Genomic DNA, 16099 nt, shown 5'->3' with positions numbered 1-16099 from the left:
TGGTGAGCACTCAATGGAATATACAGATGTATTATAAAATTGTACACCTGAAACTTACTATCAAAAGACACCAAGCCACAAGAATAAACTTCAAGGAGAATAAACTACAACTGAGTACTTCATAATAAAATTTCTTTTCAAGTGAAGCTGTAACACTTATCAAAACTAAACATGAAAAAAAAAACCACACAAACTAAACGTGCTGGGCCATAAAGCAAACTTCAAAACATTTCAAGGATTGATATGAATATATCATCCTGTGACCTAATATAATTAAACTAAAAACCAGCAAGAAAAAGAACTAAAGCCCTGACTGGTTTGGCTCACCAGTTAGGGCATTGGCCCATGGACCAATGAGTTGTGGGTTCAGTTCCGGTCAAGGGCACGTACCTCAGTTGTGGTTCGTTCCCAGTCCCGGTTGGAGTCGTGCAGGTGGCAACCAATCAATGTGTCTCTCTCACATGGATGATTCTCTCCCTCTCTTCTCCCCTCTCTCCCTCCCACTCTATCTGAACTTAAATGTAAAAATATATCCTCGGGTAAGGATTAAATAAATAAAGATGTAAAACCAGTACACAGAGAAGTTAAAAATGATGTGAATAAATGAAGGATAAACCAAGTTCATGAACTAAAAGATTCAATATTGTAAAAATGTCAATTCTCTCCAAAATAACTTGTAGATTAAAGGCAATCCCAATCAATATCTCAGCAAGTATTTATTTTTGGTAGAAATTGATTCTAAAATTATATAGAACTGCAAAGGGCCAAGATCCAAGATAATTCTGAACAGAAATGAGAAAGTTGGATGACTTGTTCTAACTAGATATCAAAACTTAGAGACTGTGTAACACAGACTGAGGGAAGAACAGGCACAGAGTAGGAAAATAGACCAATGGAACAGAACAGAAGCTAGAAATGAATACGTATATATGGACACTTAAATTATGACACAGGTGGTGTTGCAGAGCAACAAGAAAGGATGGTCCTTTCAATAAATGTTGCTAAGTCAAAAGGATATTTATAGGGAAAAACACTAATTTTGACACCTAGCTTACAATATACACAAAAGTCAATTCAACTAGTTTATAGATATAAATATCATGTAAAAACAATAAAGCTCCTAGAAGGTACGTAAGAGAATATCACAACTGTAAGGAAGGCAAAAATGTCCTAAACAGTACATAAAATACACTAATCATAAGTGAAAAGACTCTAAGAAAGGAAATGGTGAGTCAGAATAGGACACTTACTTGTTGCAACACATATAATTCACAGAAAGCTTGGATCTAGAAAATAAAGAACTTATATAAATAAGAAAAAATCAACCTAATGAAAAGAGCCAAGAAACTTGAACAGGCACTTCATAAAAAAGGATGTACAAATGGCCAAAGAACAGTTCATACCGCTATCTCATTAGTAACCAGGGAAACAAAATTAAAACCACAATGAAAAATGACTTTACACCCACCAGAATGAGTAAGTAAAGAGCAACACCAAATACTAGTGAGGATGTGTAACTACAGGAACAAAATCCCATACTGCACTGGTAGAAGTATCAACTGAAACATCACTTTAAAAAACTGTTCAACATCTACTAAAACTGAACATACACATACTTTATTTATGTGCACCAAAAGACTTTTACAATAATGTCCACAGCTGCATTACTATAGCTCCAAAATGAAAACCCAAATGTCCAATGAAACAGTATACAGCAATGAAAATGAAAGACCTATTGCTACATGCAACACAGATGAATCTCACAAATAAAATATTGAGTGAAAGAAGCCAAACACACAAAAAAAGCATATTCTGTGCTTTCTTTATATAAAGTTCAAAAACAGAAAAAACATAAATACTAATAATACTCAGGAAGAAAGGAGGGAAGGAGTAGTGATTTGGAGTAGGTATGAAAGGGGCTTCTGGGTGCAGAAAATGATTACTTGATGAGGATGTGGTTACACAGAGCTGTACATGGTATTTTTCTGCACATTATACTCTAATAAAAAAAGGCCATTAAAAAAGTGAGGAATTACATGACATGTAGTTTACATAATATATTATTTAAATAGATCCTAAAAAGCACATATGCTATGATCCCATTTGTGTAAAACAGTCTTTAAATTCTCTGTATTATCTGTGTTTGCACACACAATAGGAATGTTAATAATAGGCATGGAGATGGGATGAAGACTGGAATAGCCAGGACAGGGGATTTTTACTTTTTACTTAACAGTTATCTATGCCTAAAACATTTTTTGAAACCAGGAAAATACTTGTATAACATGTTACAAATTTCAATAAATAGAATATATAGTAAAAAGTTTCCCTCCTCTCTCAGTAAGTTATTACCAGTTTCTAACAATCTGTCAGAATTATTCCATGCACACTGAAAGATTAAAGAAACAGCAGCAAAAATGATAGAAGACACTATCATCAGAGTTCTGCACCTTGTTTTTTAAAATATATTTTTGAGATCATTCACATCAGTGCCTATATTAAGCTGCCTTATTTTTTCTTAAATTTTTTTTTCTTTATTGATTTTAAAGAGAGAGGAAGGGAGAGGGAGAGAGAGCGAGAAACACTGATGAGAGAACATCGATTGGCCGCCTCCTGCATGCTCTCCACTGGGGATCTGGCCCATAACCTGAGCATATGCCCTGACCGGAAATTGAACCAGACAACTCTTGGTGCATGGGTCGATGCTCAACCACTGAGCCACACGGGCTGGGCTGCCTTATTCTTTTTAATAGTTACATAGTATTTAAACTTATGGAAATACTGTGAAGTACAATCAGCCCCCTAAAAAGGTGCATATACATTGTTTCCAAGCTTCTGGTATTAAAATAATGCCAAAATCAACGTCTTTGTATGTCTTTGAGTAGGATTAATTCCTATAAGTAAACCTGCTGCTCATCCTGGCCAGTTTGCTCAATGGTTAGAGCATTGACCTGTGGACCTAAGAGTCTTGGGTTCGATTCCAGTCAAGGGCACACACATATCTTGGTTGCAGTTCGGTCCCCGGTCCTGGTCAGGTCGTGCAGAAGGCAACCAGTCGATGTCTCTCTCCCATGTCGATGTTTCGTTTCGTTTCCTTTCCTTCCTTTCCTTCCTCCCTTCCTCCCTTCCTTCTTTCTCCCCCCCACCCCTCCCTCCCTCACTCCCACTCTATCTGAAGATAAATGGAAAATTATCCTTGGGTGAGGATTAAAAAAAAACTAAACCAAATAATTCTTTAATCCTAAATCTGAATTTGAAATATTAAAACTAAGACTACTTGAAGAATAGCCAACTTCAACTTCAACCTGGGTTGGAAATGTACAAGATGGATTTGTTTTTGGTTAAAAAAACAAAAAAGCAATGAAGCAAAGACTACTCGGGTTCAAACAAAAGGATACAAGAGCTAATATGAAAGGCTTCCACTGGTCAAAGTTGGAAAATTTTGTGCACCAGAGGAATAACTACAATATATTGAGGATTACAAAATGTTTATTAAAATTCAGAAGTTCAGCCCTGGCCGGTTTTGCTCAGTGGTTAGAGCGTTGGCCTGTGGTCTGGAGAGACCCGGGTTTGGTTCCCACTAAGGGCACGTACCTCGGTTGCAGTTTGTCCCCGGCCCTGGTTGGGTCGTGTGGGTGGCAACAACTCGATGTGTCCCTTTCACGTCGGGTGTTTCTTTCACGTCGATGTTTCTCTCTCTCTCTCTCTCTCTCTCTCTCTCTCTCTCTCTCTCTCTCTCTCTCTCCCCCCCCCCTCCCTCCCTCCCTCCCTCCCTCCCTCCCATTCTATCTGAACAAAATATTGAAACAAATGTCCTCGGGTGAGGATGTAGAAAAAAAAAAAAATTCAGAAGTTCATAATCAACAACAGCAAAAACATCACTAGTCACCTTTAGAGTAGCTATGGCAGTAGTTATCATCCTGTCTTTCCTACACAGAATTTCAATTAATAAATGCAGAGGAGCCCTGGCCGGCCTGCGGTCCGGAGAGACCGGGTTCAGTTCCTGCTAGGGGCATGTACCTCAGTTGCAGTTTGCCCCCGGCCCTTGTGGGGGTGGCAACCACTTGATGTGTCCCTTTCACGTCGATGTTTCTCTCCCCCCCCCCCACTCTATCTGAACAAAAGGTCGAAAAATGTCCTCGTGTGAGAATAAAAAATAAATAAATAAATAAATAAATAAATGCAGAGGAAAAGATAAAGAGTTAGAATATCACCATTCTGCAACAATGAACCTAGACTAAGATGATGAATGGCTGCTGAAATTTTCAGGTGAAAAGCTCATACAAAAATGAAAATGGAAGCATCAGACAAACACCACCTGAACCCAATGATCAACATTAACACCACAAAAGGGAGGCAATTGGGCTTCACGTGTTCTTGATGTGATGCAATAGGAAATCACAGCATCACCTATACAATATTTTGCCAAAATAACTGAGCTTGAATTTAACCAAGCTTCAGGATCCAACTACTAATTTACAAGGAAAATAGGGGATAGAGCATGTTAAAATGACCGCAACAATGCAAACTAAATCCACAATAGGGGAAATTCTACAGGACAAAATGATCGTTTTTTCAAAAGCATGAAAAAAAGAGAAAAAGTAGCATTATAAAAGAACCTAGAGACCAAAACCTGCTCTATTCACTAGGCTATACAACATCCTCCTTCTAAAAAAGAATTAAACCCCTTCTTATATTCAAACTTTCACTAAATTCGCAACCTAGGATAAATTTCTTTTATGACACAATGCAACCCAAACTCAGACTACCTTCTCAATCCAATTAACAGCATTTATTGAATTATTCATCCTTTGTCCATTTATGTACAATAACGGCTGTTTTGTATTAGGTTTCCACATATATACTGGTTTACCTTCCCATGCCACCCACGAGAAGAATGTACCTGAGAGAAACCTCGAGTAGAACTGTAAGAACTGGTAATGGCATTGCGGCTGGAGCTAGGAATGCCACCTGTGTACGTGCTTGTCATGGAGCTCATAGAAGAGGTGCGGGATCTTTTATTCAAGTGGTCATCTGAGCTCTGGGAATTGAGACCTCTTTTCAGAGACCCAGGCCTAATAAAAGGGAAAAAGATAGTTAGATGTGCTATTGAAGACAACATTCTTTTAAGCTTCATCCATGGTCACAAATATATCTGACAAAGTCAAGAAGGAAAAAAAAAATATTTTGAAAATTAAATGTATGATTCCACTTAAATAATATTCTAGAAAATACACACTAATCTCCAGTGACAGAAAGCATTATTACTAAATGCCTGGGGAGGGGGAAAGGGTTGGAGAGAGATATCACTAAGGGACACTGGGAAACTTTTATTGGAGGTGATGGTTATGTTCATTATCTTGACTGTGGTTATAGTTTCAGAGGTGTATACATGTGAAAACTTATCAAACTGTACACTTTAAACAGATACAGTTTATTACATATCAATTATCCCTCAATAAAGCTGTTAAAAAAAATCAGTTAAGAGGAACTAACCATTTTTTTTCTAAGTTTCCCAATGAAATAGAAATTCTATGTACATCCTTCCTGTAGAATAGTCATCCAACTTCTGTTACAATGTAGACAACTCATTATCTCCTAGAGTGATGAATGTCAAACGTGGACCTGTTTATTCTTATATTGAGTGAAAAAAACATTTCCTCTAATTTTCACCCATGGATCCTATTTGGTGCCACACTGAGCAAGCTGTTTTCTTTCTATCATTTGATAGTCCTTCCGTTTTTTTGGAGACCATTATCTTTCCCTTCCTCATTTTCTTATTCCTGTTGAGATTTTTCTCCTCTGGGCTAGTACTTAGGACCTTCAAAACCCCCTCACCCACCACCATCACCCTTTAACACATTAGTTGCTAAATGAATTTCAGTGTGTGTATATCCTCTTTCATAGTATAGCACAACGAACCAAATACAATACTCCATGGACAATCTGAGCAGAACTAAGAAAAGCAGGACTACCTCTTACCTGCCTCATTCTGGTTTTTGTTTTATCAGCACAGAATAGGAGTACATTAGGTTTTTTGGCAGCCATGTTATACTGCTGCTCAAATTAAGCATATAAGTTACCCCAAGTCTTTTCATACATAGTTCTGAGCCACTTTCCCTCCAATCCATTTTTTTTTTTTTATTGATTTGAGAAAGTGAGAAAGAGAGAGAAACATCGATGAGAGAGAACACCGACTGGCCACCTCCTGCATGACCCCCACTGGAGATCAGGCCCACAACCTGGGCATGTGTCCTGACCGGGAATTGAACCAGTGACCTCTTACTGCATGGGCTGACGTTCAACCACTGAGCCACACCGGGCAGACAATCCATTTCTTTCTTTCTTTTTTTTATCCTCACCTGAGGACATTTTTCCATTTTTGTTCAGATAGAGTGGGAGGAAGAGAGAGAAACATCGATGTGAAAGGGACACATCGAGTGGCTGCCTCCCACATGACCCCAACCAGGGTTAGGGATAAATGGCCACCAAGGTACGTGCCCTTGACCAGAATCGAACCCGCAACTCATTGGTCCATGGGCCAACGCTCTAACTGCTGAGCCAAACCGGCGAGGGCAACGATCCATTTCTTTCTCAAATGTATTTTTTTTTTTATCCTCACCCGAGGACATTTTTCCATTTTTTGTTCAGGTAGAGCGGGAGGGAGAGAGAGGAACAGAGAGAGAGAGAAACATCGATGTGAAAGGAACACATCGAGTGGTTGCCACCAGCACGACCAACCAGGGCCGGGGACAAACTGCAACCGAGGTACGTGCCCTTAGTGGGAACCGAACCCGGGTCTCTCCAGACCGCAGGCCGACGCTCTAACCGCTGAGCCAAACCGGCCAGGGCTCTTTCTCAAATGTATTTAAATTCAAATGCAGAAACTTATCATTTATCTTACATTTCAGTTTTACATTTTATCCATTGTGCAAACCTTGTAATCTTTTTATTTACATAGTTGGTTATTAAATATATTTAAAAACCCTCTTACTCTTAACATATTTTCTCCAAATTAAAAGGAATTTTATATAAGAGTTATTGTGGCAAGTTACTCAAATGTTCCTCTTTGATTTCAAAGATTTGAACCTGAACAAATAAAGCAATGCAAAAAGCAAAGAGGAAAATCAATAGGACAATAACTTTGACAATGCCCTTTTTATAAATAGTGTCTATTTCAACCAGATGGATTTTCACTTACTTAGGAACAAAAGAAGCAGGGATTCCATTGGCCAAAAGGGGCTCAAATGCGGAATGTCCACTCCCACTGCTATCATGGCGCCTGTAATAAATCAAAAACTTTCAATTAAATGAAATGACTTTTTCCCCATTAAAGTATATTCTCATATTCCTGGGACCTAATCCCTATGGAATACAGGTTCCATGCTAGACAAGAAAAAGGATGCTTCAAATCCCAAAGATTCCAAAAGTTAAATGTATTCTAAGATTGTCCAAGAATCTACCAACAACATTAAGTGAAGACTTACTCTACATCAAGACCTTTTGAACTATTCAGTGTTATTACAATCACAAATTTAACAACCTACTATCCACAAATAAAAATAAAAAAAACTTGTGGGACCCATCCACACAACCCATAGTGATCTACAGGTTAATACGGCAAGTCTGTTAGGGAAAAATTTTACATCTCATGTACAAGAAGGGTCTAATGTGTGGTACACATAATCATTGTTTATTCCAATTATGGGTAAGATAATACAGAATTCTGTTATAGATTCACTAGGGTCAAGTAAAACTACCATCCCAAAGAACATGAAAAACCTACTGGGACCATAACAATAGTAATTTCATCTCCCACCTCCACACCCCTATGCCTCCTGTCATGCCTGCTTAGCTAGCTGACATTAGCTCAAATTCTCACTTGTAAATCACATCTCTAGTCATCATAATCCGATCTTCCTATGTTACATAAATACACTTACATTGATTAATACTTCCCTACTTAATTTTGTTATCTAATGTATCAAAAATTGCAAACCCTGAACTTGTAGGATATGAACAATCTGGTCTAGGTAATAGGGACAACGATTATATTTTTTTAAGAGTGGGATTCATTGTCTCCTCAGAAAGCACTTCCTTGACTACCTCATACAAAGAAGCCTCCTTCTCATTACCATGTTATATCAACCTGTCTTTTATTTCTATCACCCTGGTTTTAAAAAAAATTTCTAAATACCTGCAATCTAGACCTTGTTTTAACATCTTCCTCCTTTTTGGTTCTCTCCCTACAACAAGTCCTATGAAGACTTTGTCTTGTTCACTGTACCTGGAATAGGCTCTGGCACATGTGGCTGCTTAATTTGTTGTATTAAAAAATGAGTAGAATCCTTAACTAACTCCTTAGAAAGCCACAAGCAATTCTGCATCCTAATTAGACTTCAACAATTTTTTTTAAAAAAAAGTTTTGATTTTTTTTGTTAGAGAGAGGGACAGAGAGAAACATCAATGTGAGAGAGAAACATTGATCAGCTGCCTCCTGCACAGCCCTCTACTGGGAATCAAGCCCATAACCCGGGCATGTGCCCTGAAGGGAATCGAACTGGGACCTCTCAGTCCATGGGAATCCACTGAGCCATACCAGCTGGGCATTTCTTTCCATGCCCAAGAAACAGATTCATTTCATTTTCATTGTTATCAAAAACCAATTAATGAAGTTGGTTTCACTCTCATTACTGACAAATCTACCATACTCTAGCCTACACTTTTCTTTGCCAAGCATTCCCTTCAGCACAATTACAACATTTAAACTAGTGGTTACCCAAATAACTAAAAAATACAAAATTGGAAGGGGAAGTTTTTGAACACTCTCTCAAAAGCAGAATTTAACACAGTTGTATCAAAAGTATGAGGCTAATATGACTAATAGTTGGCTTATCCAATACTCAGGGAAAAGGTAAATTATAACATTTATCTAACTTGTGCCTAAACTTGAAACGAACAGCGTTAAAACCCTTGCTACTAAGCTCTTCCATGAAAGCCAAAGAAGGGGACCTACTAAGGCTCACACACTGGAGTTGGCCTCTGTATCTTTTGGGGGAGTAATCTGCATTTCAAATCACAGGAGTCCATGTGGGAGGCCTTTTTAATACTCTGCTGGGCCTGTTACCTTCTTTTGTTTTCCTGGCCATCACTAAATATTTGTTCTTCCTCTTCCACTGTTCTTTTCTTCCTCTCTTTGAGGGCACTCAGTACAGTCTCCTTTGCGCATGGATCTGGAGTATTATTTGATGGTAATGACAGTGTTGAGCTGATTAACTGCTCTGGTCTGCAATGAAAGATAAGATTCTAACACTAAGATGTTTTAATTACTATGTCATATAGCATAGACTCCACTGAAAATCAGAAACTTACCATTAAGCAAAGCGTAATTTATACATTCACAGAAAATGCCATTAGCAATTAAAGCTATAATCTAAGGCAAAAACAAAAAATGAAACCAAGAAAATAAGAGACAGTTCAACAACAGAAATTTGGGATTTCTCATTTAAACAAGTCCTTGTTTTAGAGCTGTCTTGTCAAAGAAACAACCATGGAAGAATAAAGTGGACACAAAAAGGAGTCTATTATTCCAAAAACAATACTTACATTGGAGAACGAGTCAATTTACTATCAGGAGGAGCAATCCTCACTGTCACTGGGCTGCACACCATTTTGGAATTATGAGGAGATAGCACAGTCTTCTTGTGATAACCATTCCAGGACACTGTGGGAAGTACCCCCAGAACGGAGTATTGGGCCTGCTGAATTGGATATCGTCTTCGAGGTGTTATTAAAAACCGATTTGATAAAGTCCCACAGTCCCTGTGGAGAATAAGAGACATATTACGGAACCAAAGAAGATTAAAAGAATGTCAGAAAATTTAACTAACTAAAGAACTATGTGGGTTCAGATATTTTCCAGAGAGCTTAAACCTCTAAGCAACAGGAAACACAGAATTTTTAAGACAACTTCCCATACCATCTCATCTAAGGGCAGAAAGTGGCAGCTGCTAAACAGCCATCCCTACAACAGACTTCAACAATTTGAGAGGGAAACTCAAAACCTTGCCCATACAAGTAAAACTACAATGGAAGAAAAGTGTGCATTAGGACATGCAGGGAGAAACTTTTCAAGAACCCTTCAATCTTTTCAGTAAGTCATCAGTAATATACACCCAGAATCAAATATTTTTCAATACCTAAATAGTCATCTTCTCAACTAAATTTACTTATCAAGAACCTACTATTTTCACCATTTTTTTTGGGGGGGGGGTACTCTTATCTCTCCACTAAAGACTAAGTGAAAGTCTCTTTAATTTGATCATCTTTATCCAACTTTATCAATGGAATAAGTGTTTCCTGGAAACACCTCTTTGAGCTCAAACTGATAAAATTTCTCTTATCGATCATATACATATATATGTATATATACAAATACTTTATGACTACACTCCAAAGATAAAGATATTCTCATCCAAAGTTTTAGTGTTAACAAGTATTCTGCTAAATCTATACTGTACTAAAATTCAGACAGTTTTAATAACTGGAAAGAAGGGAACAACTGTCGCATCACATCTCATTCCAAAGGTTAAAGGGAGGGGGCAGGAGACGGTTGACATGCACCAAAATGTTGAGAGAGGTTAAACGACACAGAATCCACTTTGCACTCAATGAAAGAACATCGGGATTAAAAATCAAGTCCTCAATTCGAAGCCAGTCGATAGAGAGGAGGGTCTGGGAAAGATCAGGGTATCTTACCTGTGGGAAGGCCTCGTGGAGGGTCGGAAAAGAGGAATGGGGTGAGAGGGGTGAGAGGAATGAATGTAGTGAACGCGATGGGCCGACTGAGCCGGTGGCGTGGTGCGGATGGGTGGGCGACGGCCCTGCCTCTCCCGCTGGTCCCTGGCCTCCGGAACGCCAGCAGGTTGCGGGGGGCCGGGCTTGCCCTGGTAACTGCCCACAAGGAGCAGTTCGGCGGGGTCGGGTCCTTCCAGCAGGGTCCGAGGCTCCAGGAGATTTCCGTTTACAGCAGACTTGGCCGGAGGCGAGGCGAGCAGCGTTCGCTGACGCCGCGCGTTCCGGACTAGCGAGGTGAAGGTGCGCGAACCTCGGGGCTCGCGGCTCAGTCCCCACCAGGCCGCGGTAGCCCCCACGGCCAGCCAGGCCAGCGCAGCCGCCGCCGGCACCAGGTACAGCACGAGGCCAAACAACAGACCAAGGAGCGCCACCCCACCGCAGCCCCAGCCCCGACCGTCCCTGACACTCGCTATGGGCCGCCGCCGCTCGCCTCCTCCAGGCGCCGCAGCCGCCGGAGACATCGCGGCTCCGCGCCGCGGAGAAGACTTAAATATCCCAGTGTGCACCGCGCCGCGCCGCGCGCCGCGTTGCTGCGCGCCGGTTGCATCACTACGTATGCGACTCTGTTGCGCGATTCGCAAAGGAAAAAGCTGCTACTTAGCAACCAGCTGACCCGGCCCAATTCCGAAAACGTGTCTTCCCTGGAAAGTGAGTTCTGAGAATTCAACAGGCCTCCTGCAGGTCTACCCGCACAGCACCCCTCCAGAGGTGAGCCTGTGAAGAATGGGGTTAAAAATAAAAGTTCCAGAAAGCGGCTATTCACGTAATGCTTAATTCATGGTATCTTACTGGGGCCCTAAACTCTCCAGAAGAGATATTATCAGACACTTTTCACAATTGCTACCAGACATTGTGAGGTTTGTCCAGTTACCCTGTTTTCTGCCGAAATATAAACAGGTTAAGAGGGTTTACTTCAACAGAAACAGTGAAAGAAGCAAGACAAACCCAAACCAACCACCACTGTTAAATGTGGATGTCGTTTTAGTGAAGTCCCTATCAGTCTGATAAACTACAGATCAAACCTGGAGCTACGAGATAAGTTTGTTTTGCAGTACAAGTTGGAAAATGGGACAGTTATCCACCAAATTTCACATGGTCCAGAATAGATTTTAAAGATCTGTGATCGGTTTACCTATGTTCAATTTGGTGGTGTGAGAAAATAGATTAGTGGTTGTCTAGTCCTGGGGAGTGTGTACTGGGTCAGGGAATGGAAAGTGATTGCTAAGGGATAGTTTTCTTTTTAGGGGAACAAAATGTTTTGGAATTAGATTATGCTGAATGCTTCACAAATCTGTGAATTTTATCTTAATAAAACAGTTAAACAAACTAACTTAGTCTGCCAATTCAGACTTTGGTCTAGCTCAGCTTCCTTAGCTTTTCACTCATTTATTTATTCATTGATATACATTAAAGACATTAATGGAGAAAAGACAGGTTCTCTGATTTCTTTTTTTTTTTTTTTTATCCTCACCCGAGGATATTTTTCCATTTTTTGTACAGATAGAGTGGGAGGGAGAGAGAGGAAGGGAGAGAGAGAGAGAAACATCGACGTGAAGGGACACATCGAGTGGCTGCCACCCGCACGACCAACCAGGGCCGGGGACAAACTGCAACCGAAGTACGTGCCCTTAGCGGGAACCAAACCCGGGTCTCTCCGGACCGCAGGCCGACGCTCTAACCGCTGAGCCAAACTGGCCAGGGCCAGGTTCTCTGATTTCTAGAAGCCGTCAGTTGAGTAGGAAAGATGTGTAAATAAAAAGTTAAGATTCAGTGTGGGGTAATAATAGAGGCACAAAAGAGAATGATAAAGGGTAAGATGGGCTGGGAGCTGCCACTTGAGCTGAGAAAACTGGTTAAAGTAGGTTCAAGGCAAATGAAGTAGCATTGTGCAGAAGCACAGAGATGGGAAGGAATACTTTGATACAAAAGTCTCCAAATAGATCAGTATGGCTGGAGATGAGGATGTTTAGGGGAATAGAGATGTTGGAAAAGTAGGGCTCAATAACAATGCCTCTGGAGCAACTTGGAGACGTGAGAAAAGCATTTCTCCTTCTCCCCAACACATTGATAGGGCAATTCTGCTGCTGCTTTGAAAAGGCTGTGTTACTTAATTAAAAATCATCAGTATCAGTGGAATAGTGGGATAAAAGCCAAGCTGCAGCAGGTTAAACAGTGAATCAAAGATGAGGAAATGGAGGCAGTGACCGCAGACTTTCTATTCAAGTTATTTGGATAATAAGGGAAGAAGAAAGATAATACCTAGCTCAGCTAGGGTCTTTTAAATTATCATATGTTACTGGAGTTGAGAGGAGCTAGATGTAAAAGCCAAAAGTATACAGATGCCACAAGCCTAAGTAAGATTACTTGGGAATTAATGTTAGATAGTTTTGAGGCCTAAACTCTGGGGCACCCCTGTGTTTAGAGGTCAAAGAAATGGATATAAAAGCACAAATCATTTAGGAAAACATAGCTAAATATGACTACATTAAATTGAACACTTCTGGCCCTGGCTGGTTTGGCTCAGCCATTAGAGCATTGACCGGTGGACTAATGAGTCAGTCACTGGTTCCATTCTGGTCAAGGGCATGTACCTCGGATGTGGTTCATCCCCGGCCCTGGTTGGGGTCGTGCAGAAAGCAACCAGTTGACGTGTCTCTTTCATATTGATGTTTCTCTCTTCTCCCTCCCTCCTTCTCTCCCTCCCACTCACTCTATTTGAAGATAAATAGAAAAATATCCTTGGATGAGGATTTAAAAAAAGAAATACATTTAACACTTCTGTATGGGAAGAAAACATAGGCAGATTGAGGGGGGGAATATAATTCACATAACTAAAAAAGGATTAGTAACCAGAATTTATAAGGAATTTCTAAGAATCAGTAACAAAAAGATGACACAATTGTGGGGGTGGGGGGTGAGCAATTTATTGACTAGGAAACCCAAATAGCCGATAATACATGTATATGTGTGTGTGTGTGTGTATATATATATATATACACACACACACACACATACGTACATATGTTTAACCTCACTAGTAATCTGGGAAATGTTTATTGCTGTAACAAGATAATTTTGCATTCACTTGCATAAGTAGAAAAATTTAATAGTTCAACAGATCAAATTTTGGCAAAGATGTGGAACAAATGGAACTCATATGCTTGTTTGTGGGTATGTAGAACAGTATAATTTGGAGAACAATTTGGCAGTATCAAATAAGGTTGAAGAAATATGTATCTTATAACCCTGCAATTCCATTTCTGGATACAAAAATACTCATTAAAGCATCACTTATATTAGTGACTGTTTAAACACACAAATATCTAACACACAAATATCTATTCATCCAAGAATGGATGAATAGTGGTATAATTCATATAATAAAATACTATAAAAGCAAATGAAAACCATATCTTTCCAGCCATAATTAATAGCTACCAGACTATTCTTCCTACCATAACAACTATAAAAGTATACAGCATTTATGAGGCAACTACTTTTAGGCAGAGGACTACAGGAAGCACAAGACTGATTGCTGAGAGGAAACTCATGACATGAGCCCCCAAATCACAGACATCCTCTACTTGCAGATAGTTTTCTAATGGTAGTGCAGAGATCTAGAGGCTGAGCAGAGTGGTCCCACTGGGCTGAGGAGGCCAAGAGCAGACTTTGGGATAGCTGAAATGGCTGGAAACCTTTGGGCAGAACAAGGGAAAGGAGGATACCATGCAGACAGGGAGTTCCAGAAGTCTATGTGTGAGTCCCCTTGAGATCCATGGCTGAAGGCTGATGTGGTGGTTAATTTTATGTCTCAACTTGACTGGGCCATGGGGTGCCCAGATATTTAGTTAAACATTATTTGTGGGTATGTCTATGAGAGTGATTCTGGATGAGAAAGACATTGGAATTAGTAAACTCAGTAAAGAAGATGGCCCTTTCCATAGTGGGTGGGTCTCTACCAATCTGTTGAAGGCCTGAATAGAATAAAAAATGCTGAGTAAGAATTCTTTCTGCTTGACTGTCTGAGCTGGGGACGTTGGTCTTCTACTACTTTCAGATTTGGACTTGAATTGAAACTCATACTATTGGCTCTTCTGTTTTTTATGCCTTTGGCCTTGGACTGGAATTACATTATCAGCTATCCTGGCTTCCCATTGGCTGACTACAGATCTTGGGACTTCTCAGCCTCTACAATTGCATGAGTCAATTCCTGATATTAATAATAAATACAGGTGTGTGTGTCCATCCTATTAGCTGTTTTTCTGGAGAATCCTGAATAATACAGTGAGGCTGTAAATACACAGTATGAGATCACCTGAGGCTTACCAGAAAGCAGGTACTATATGGGCTTGAGATTAGAACAGAGATTCTATAGTTAGAGCAGTCCTGGGATAAGAGCACAGCCAGGGAAATTCTGGCCCTGCCAAAGCAGAGCGATCTTGTAAACACATCTTTAACATCCTTGGCATCCAGTTGAAACAGCAGAAAGGTTACATCTTGGGTTAAGGACCAGAATGCAGAGTAAGACCTGCTCTAGGTTGGTCCTAATAAAACCTAAAATCAAACCATGACAAGATCCACAGGAAAATAATTTAGAGGTTGGATCTTACCGAGTTACTGGGGCTTGGGAAACCATTTAGGCTCTCCACTGATCTGTAAAAACAAAACTAAGCCTAAATAAGGGTAAGGTCATTTGCAAGTAATTACACTGCCTAAGAATCCATCTACTTTATAGAGAGATAACAGAATCCAGGTTATTGTTCACAATGCACAATATTCAATAAAAAGTCATTTAGACATCAAACAAACAAATAAGAAAATGAGATCCATAGTCTAGAAAAGAGCAATGCATAGAAATGAATTCAAATGTTAGACTTAGCCAACCAGGATTGTAGCTATGTCCAAAGAATTACAGGAAAACATGGTTTTAATGAGTGAATATATAAGGAATCCTTACAGAGAAATGAAAATTATAAGTTAGAAACAAACATTAAAAAAATTATAATAGAAAAATTCACTGGATAGGCTTAACAGCATATTGGAGATAGCAAAATAAAGTCAGTGAACTTAAAGCCTGATAAGTAGAAAATAAAATTTTAAAATCTGCATATAAGTGGATCTGTACAGTTCAAACTCAAGTTGTTCAAGTGTCAATTGTATTTTTGACCTGCAGTTAGGAATCTGTGTATGTGGAGGGCCAATTAAAATTAGTCATACATGTATTTTTGCCCTGGCCGGTGTG

At 39.7% G+C, this 16099-nt stretch overlaps 1 protein-coding gene across 1 annotated transcript in view; it reads right to left on the bottom strand.

Moving 5' to 3' along the window:
- Positions 1 to 11202, bottom strand: part of POM121C (POM121 transmembrane nucleoporin C) — a 29733-nt gene extending 18531 nt beyond the window's left edge. The window contains exons 1-5 of the mRNA XM_036279584.1: positions 10759 to 11202; positions 9607 to 9822; positions 9128 to 9286; positions 7202 to 7282; positions 4904 to 5075 (exon numbers count right to left, since the gene is read on the bottom strand). Of these exons, the coding sequence (XP_036135477.1) occupies positions 4904 to 5075; positions 7202 to 7282; positions 9128 to 9286; positions 9607 to 9671 (477 nt within the window). The 5' untranslated portion in view covers positions 9672 to 9822; positions 10759 to 11202. The remainder of the gene's footprint in view (positions 1 to 4903; positions 5076 to 7201; positions 7283 to 9127; positions 9287 to 9606; positions 9823 to 10758) is intronic.
- Positions 11203 to 16099: the final 4897 nt, after the last annotated feature.

The sequence above is a fragment of the Molossus molossus genome, unplaced genomic scaffold (genome assembly GCF_014108415.1).
Source record: "Molossus molossus isolate mMolMol1 unplaced genomic scaffold, mMolMol1.p scaffold_m16_p_3, whole genome shotgun sequence".
NCBI classification, from domain to species: Eukaryota; Metazoa; Chordata; class Mammalia; order Chiroptera; family Molossidae; genus Molossus; species Molossus molossus.
This window is presented reverse-complemented; position numbering and strand designations above follow the sequence as displayed.